This window comes from Callospermophilus lateralis, chromosome 7 (genome assembly GCF_048772815.1).
Source record: "Callospermophilus lateralis isolate mCalLat2 chromosome 7, mCalLat2.hap1, whole genome shotgun sequence".
Lineage (NCBI taxonomy): Eukaryota > Metazoa > Chordata > Mammalia > Rodentia > Sciuridae > Callospermophilus > Callospermophilus lateralis.
Genome location: NC_135311.1, coordinates 133,623,224 through 133,629,427, shown reverse-complemented (window position 1 = coordinate 133,629,427; position 6,204 = coordinate 133,623,224). Strand labels below are relative to the sequence as shown.

Below are 6,204 nucleotides of genomic sequence, written 5' to 3'. Positions count from 1 at the left end.
ATGCTGGGTGTCACGGTTCTCGCTACACTCCTGGCCTGCGGTAAGCTGGGGAGAGGGACGGGGTGAGCTGCACTCAGCCTCTGGGGAGCTCAGACTGGCCTCCTGGGGACATGGACAGGAACAGGAGCCCTCCGTCCACCAGGAAAGTCACTTTGGGGTCCAGGGTGGGCCCGGCTACTGAGCAAAGGTCAGATGAGCCACCTCCTGCTCGGCCACCCTGTCTCCACCTCAGCAGGACAGGGCTGAGAAGCTGCCTCCCCGGGTGAGGACTGGAGAGGAGGGGTGGAGGCCCAGAGAACAAGGAGGCTCTCTGTCCTGCCCAGCCTCCACGGCCTCTCCCCTGCCCACCCTGCCCTTCTCAGAGGGCAGCCAGCCCCACTCACCCGCCCTCCTCCCTCCTGTTCCTCCAGCCTCCAGCTGCGGTGTCCCCAGCTTTCCCCCCAACCTCTCAGCCAGGGTGGTGGGAGGGGACAATGCCGTTCCCCACAGCTGGCCCTGGCAGGTGAGTGTGCTGCAGAGTGGGACGCTGGATGGAAAGGGAGGCGAGGGTCCCCAGGACCTGAGGGCTGACAGGTGGCTCTTCTGCACCCTCCTGCAGATCTCTCTCCAGTACCTCAAGGATGACACTTGGAGACACACCTGCGGTGGCACCTTGATCTCCAGCAACTTTGTCCTCACGGCTGCCCACTGCATCAGGTGAGTGACATGACACCCATCATCACCCCGGGGGGAGCCTCATGAAACTACTTTCATTGAGCACCTACTGCACACTCCAGGCTCTGGGCTCAATAAACTACTGACATCCACTGAGTTCATTTATTCAGTCAATGAACATTTCTGTGCACCTGCTGTGTGCTGAGAAACTGCAGTGAACACAGCGTCTGCTCTCAGGGAGCTGATATTCTAGTGGGAGGCAGAGCAACAGATGGATGAGGAAATATCTAACGGAGAAGAGGCCAGAAGATGTTAAAATCTCTGAGTTTCTAGGCAATATTGGAGCAGAGAAATGAAGGAAATGGGGTGGATATCATCCATCTGGGGAAGGGTACTCCACATGGAGGGAACAGCCAACATGGTGGCCAGGGGAAGGGAGCCTGCTGGGTAGCTTTGAGAATGAACAAGCACGTGAATCAGTCAGGGCACAATGTGCAGGGAGCGGAGGGAGGGGAGTTGGAGAGGAAACCAGAGGCACATCATTCAAGCTTCTGTATGAACTTGGCCTTGGACCCTGAGCGAGTTAGAGCTACTGGAAGGGCTTTGACGGTGGCATCCAGAGACTCACAGCTGAGTCAAGAACAGGTGGAAAGAGAGCCAGGACACAGGTAGGGGCCAGCGAATGGCCGTCCTAGGAGGTGAGCTCCGGGCTCCCCCACCTTACAGAGGAGGCACAGGTGGTCCAGCCCCCTGGATGGAATGGCAGGGCCACACCGGGAACCCCAGTCCCTGGAGGCCAAGTCTAGGGCCCTTAGCCTTGTCCTGCAGAGGGGCAGCGAGACAGATGCCCCTCCCCAGTGAGTCCCACAGGGGCCTCAAAACTCAGCCTCCAGAGCCCCAAGTCCCCTCGTCTGACCCCTGGCGGGCAGGGACCACTGGCCACCTTGACCTGGTTCCCCTCCCTGCCCAGCAACACCCTGACCTACCGCGTGGCCCTGGGGAAGCACAACCTGACAGTGGACGAGGAGGGCTCCGTGATCGTGGGCGTGGACACCATCTATGTCCACGAGAAGTGGAACTCCTTCCTGGTGCGGTGAGTCCCTCTGCCCAGGGTTAGGGGCGGTGGACAGGGAGCTACAGAGCCTGCCCCACCCCCAGCCACACCCTGTCCCCCACACAGCAGGCAGGTGATGAGGCTCTGCTAGGAGGAGAGGGGACCTTCCTGTCCCATCCTTACAGAAGCATTCTCAGGAAGGTGCCCCTGGGAGGAAGACCCCATCCCTCCACACTGCCTCCCCTGACTCTCCTGAGCTGAGTCTGGGCCACCCACGTGGCAGCAGGCCTGACAGAGGCCCTCTCTCAGTTAATCTCCCAACAGCCCTGGACAAGCCACCAAGAATCAGAGAGGTTAAGGAATATGCCCCAGGGTGCACAGCCCAGCACAAGGCCAACTAGGAATTAAACCGGGTCTGTTTAGGGTTCCCAGCCTCCATTCTGGTAATGAAAAATATTGAAATATCATCTTTTATTATTATAAGCACACTGTTTTATCATTATACATACCCCACTTTTATTCTTATGATTTTCAACTTCATTTCTGATGGTGCTCTCACGGTTGAGAAGGCTTGTGCTTCCGGCCTCATCTGATCTGCCTTTCACTGTTGGAATGTTTAAGGACACTCTCTGGTCACCTTTTCGTGACCACAGCTCACAACCCCAGGTCTCCTAGCACAGTCTGGAGAGGTCAGGGCCACTCTGCCCATTCATGCCCTCTGCTTTGGATTCCAGCAATGACATTGCCCTCATCAAGCTCGCAGAGCCTGTGGAGCTGAGTGACACCATCCAGGTGGCCTGCCTGCCACAGAAGGACTCCGTGCTGCCTCAGGACTACCCCTGCCTTGTCACTGGCTGGGGTCGCCTCTGGAGTGAGTACAGACCCGGGGGAATCCCCAGAGGCTTCCTGGAGGAAGCAGCTCTCAATCAGCAGGGACACACACCTCTCTTCCTTTCTGCCTGAACATTCTCACCTCTTTTTGAACTGTACAATAACAACTGCTAATATTTATTAAGCACATACTATGTGACAGATGTTAACAAATGCATGTATTGGGTGCAGTAAGGATTAAATAGATTTGTTTACAGCAGGGCTTGGCATGTTGTAAGTGACATATAAGCCCACTAAATAAGCCAAGTGGGGGTGGGGAATTAGAGCTTATGATATGCCCCATGCCCAAATAGATTGCAGCTGAATTAAAAGATTCAATGCAGGGGCTGGGCATGGCTCAGTGGCAGAGCACTGGCCTAGCATGTGTGAGGTACTGAGTTCCAACCTGAGTACCCCATAACAAATAAAATAAAGGTACTCTGTCCATCTACGACTACAAAAAAAGATCTTTATAAAAAATTTAAAAAAGAAAAAAAATTAAATGCAAATAAATGAAACTATGGGAAACAGATTCAGAACATTACTTAGGACACCTTGGGGTAAGAATGATCCTTAAATATTTAACCCCAACGTCAGACCTACAGGGAAAGGAGTGAGGATTCAACCCCCAGAATCCCAATGAAACACAATTCAATCTGGGCACAGTAGCAGGAAGGTCACAAGTTCAAGGTTAGTCTAGCAACCTACCCATTCCCAAATTAAAAACAGAAAGGGCAGCCAGGCACAGTGGCACACTCCCATAATCCCAGCGGCTCCAGAGTCTGAGGCAGGAGGATCATGAGTTCAAAGCCAGCCTCAGCAAAGCCCAGGTGCTAATCAGCTAATCAACTCACTGAGACCCTGTCTCTAAATAGATGTGGCTCAGTGGTTGACTGCCCCTGAGTTCCATCCCCTGTACCGGAAAAAAAAAAAAAAAAAAAAATACAAAGGGTTGGAGATACAGCTCAGAGGTACAGCATACTGGGGTTTATTCTTCAGCAACACACACACACACACACAAATGTTTTTAATTAAATTAAAAAAAAAAAAAACAGACAACCCAGCACACATCTGTGTCTTGAGGCTCTGAAGGTAGCCCCTGTACCCCTTCCCCACCTTTAGCAGATCTTGGCTGGCCAAGGGTCCCAAACAGCACTTGTGTGGTCCCTATTGAGTTGTAGCAGGACTCAGCTGCACCCGTCTCAGGCTCTGGCCCCCGCAGGCCTGGGCTAGGAGGAGCAGGGCTGCCTGGCTGCTCCCTGCTCACTGCCCACTCCCTCCCTCCCCAGCCAATGGCCCCATCGCTGAGGAGCTACAGCAGGGCCTGCAGCCCGTGGTGAACTATGCCACGTGCTCCAGATGGGACTGGTGGAGCTACATGGTGACGAAATCCATGGTGTGCGCCGGGGGCGACGGCGTTATCTCCTCCTGCAACGTGAGTGTCCAGACCCCACACAGGCCCTGCTCCAGGCAGCCACACCACTGGGGACACTGGAGGGTGGGGCAGAGCACATCTCTCCTGGAAGGAGACTGACCCTGCCTGGGCCTGGTAGGCTCAGGGGAAACCTGTCACCACTCCCCCAGCACAGGGTGACAGGAGGAGAGCTGAGCATGAGCAGCTGCATTCAATTCCCTGTGCCCCAATGACCAGCTCTGTGACCTGGGGCAGACTGATGAACCTCTCTGGACCTCAGCCTTCCCTCTGATGGAAAGCGCTGTAGCAAACACTCCCCAGCCTTGCTGTGGGGACCACATGAGTCCAAGGGCCACAGAACAGGCTTCACTGAAGTCTCTGTGCACATCCCTGCCACCAGCTGCGTCAGTCCAGGCAGGCTGGGGCGTCAGGGAGTCTGAGAACCACAAAACTTCTAAGATAACCAGGGACTGTCCTGCTTCCTGACCCACGCCCTCTCCCCACTCCCACCCTCCTGTCCTGCCCAGGCTCCAACAGGGCTCCAGGCCCCAGCGGTTCTCTGGGCAGCTCACAGAGGCTTAGCCATGCAGACCTGAACACCCAGGAAACCAGGGCACAGAGAGGGCTGACATCATCCCAAGATCACACAGCAACCAAGGGGTATTCTGATGCCCCAGGACTCCCAGAACCAGGCCAGGGCAGCCCCCAGGCCACACTTCTGTGCCTCCCTCACCAGGAGCAGGCTGAGGCCAACAGTGGGTACTGAGGCTGACAGCTCAGCACATGCCCGCCCCAGCCACTGCTGAGTCCCCAGCCTGTCCCTGGGGGAGGCCTGGGGACTGATGCCTTCAGGGGTCTCTTGCAGGGGGACTCGGGCGGCCCGCTGAACTGCCAGGCGGAGAACGGTGCCTGGGAGGTGCATGGCATCGTCAGCTTCGGCTCCAGTAAGGGCTGCAATGTCCGTAAGAAGCCCGCGGTCTACACCCGCGTGTCTGCCTACATCGACTGGATCAACCAGGTGGGCCCCGCCCCGCCCCGCCCTCGCCCTCGCCCTCGCTCATTGACAGAGTCGACCACGCCCACTCCCGCGCCCCTCCCTCTCTTTGGAGAAGCGCTGACTGAGCGCTCACTGCTGACCTGAGTTGGCCGCAGTGAAGGTCACAGTCAGGAGCTCCATCCAGCCCTCCCTGGGCTTCAGCACACACCTAGGTCCCCGCCCAGGACACACCTTCCCCCAAGAGGGAGCTGTGCGCCTAGAGTGCAGGGTCCCCAGCCGAGAGCAGGTGCCACCGCGGCCATTCACCGTGGTGGGCGGGGGTGAAGTGCCAAGTGGGGCTGGGTCCTGGGGCAGAGACCAGGGAGGCTGCTCTGGGCCGGAGGCTGCCTGCTGTGCCATGCAGTCCCCTCCCCAGGCCACCCGTACCTGGTGGCAGGTCCCAGAGGCCTAATACTGTCCCCTCTCCTCCAGAAATTGCAGCTGTGATTCGTCTCTGGGAACCGCGGAAGCCAATCCCACAAGAGCATTAATAAACTTCCTTCCCTGAAAGTGGCCTGGACCTTGATCTCTGTCCCCGCCTTCTTCCCAGCTGCCTGGCCAGCTCCCCAGGAGCTGCCCCTCTCTACACAGGGGCCCACTGAGAGACACCCTCAGCCAGGCTGGCAAGGCCTCGGGAGGAGGCACGAGAGTCTTGGGGCAGCGTGGGTACCTGAGGGGCCGGGATTAGGACACTTGGAACATTTTTCCCCTCCTCTGACCAAGCTATGAATGAGGTGGCTCTGATAAGCTGACATCTTCTCTGGTCCTGCCACCATAGTGAGTCTGGAGGGGCCTCAAGGGCTCCAGCTGCAGGTGGAGCATGGGCTTTCCCCAAGAGCAGCCTCCCCAGCCCAGAGAAGCCAGGCCCCAGGAGGATGCACAAGCTCAGGACCCCACTGGCCCTTTGGGGAAGGAGCTCCCACTAGGTTCCTCAGCCCCCGCCCCACGGCCATGTTGGCCTGGGCTCTGGGCTTGGAGCAGCATGTGGTGAGCCCTGACGGGGTGAGACCTGCAGGGACTCCAGGGGGAGCTCCCACTATGTGAGACAGGGAGGGAAACTGAGGCCCCCAGAGGAAGAGCTGAGCCAGGGCCCCGAACACACAGCCTGAGGAGCTCGGGAAAGGAGCTCTCCTGTGGCCGACGGAGGGCCACAAACGCCAGCAATCCAGTGTCCAG

The 6,204-nt window shown here is 57.4% G+C and overlaps 1 protein-coding gene across 1 annotated transcript; it reads left to right on the top strand.

Annotated features, from left to right (window-relative positions):
* Window positions 1–5,475, top strand: LOC143404540 (chymotrypsin-C). Its single transcript, XM_076862646.2, has 8 exons — window positions 1–40; window positions 411–502; window positions 599–696; window positions 1,625–1,747; window positions 2,443–2,579; window positions 3,868–4,013; window positions 4,858–5,010; window positions 5,461–5,475. Exons 1-8 carry the CDS (start codon window positions 1–3, stop codon window positions 5,473–5,475), a joined length of 804 nt encoding a protein of 267 aa, XP_076718761.2.
* Window positions 5,476–6,204: the final 729 nt, after the last annotated feature.

Coding starts and splice junctions, on each gene's coding strand:
- LOC143404540 (XM_076862646.2), top strand. CDS start 1: ATGCTGGGTGTCACGGTTCTCGCTACACTCCTGGCCTGCG. Junction 503..598: donor CCCACAGCTGGCCCTGGCAG/GTGAGTGTGCTG, acceptor ACCCTCCTGCAG/ATCTCTCTCCAGTACCTCAA. Junction 4,014..4,857: donor GCGTTATCTCCTCCTGCAAC/GTGAGTGTCCAG, acceptor GGTCTCTTGCAG/GGGGACTCGGGCGGCCCGCT.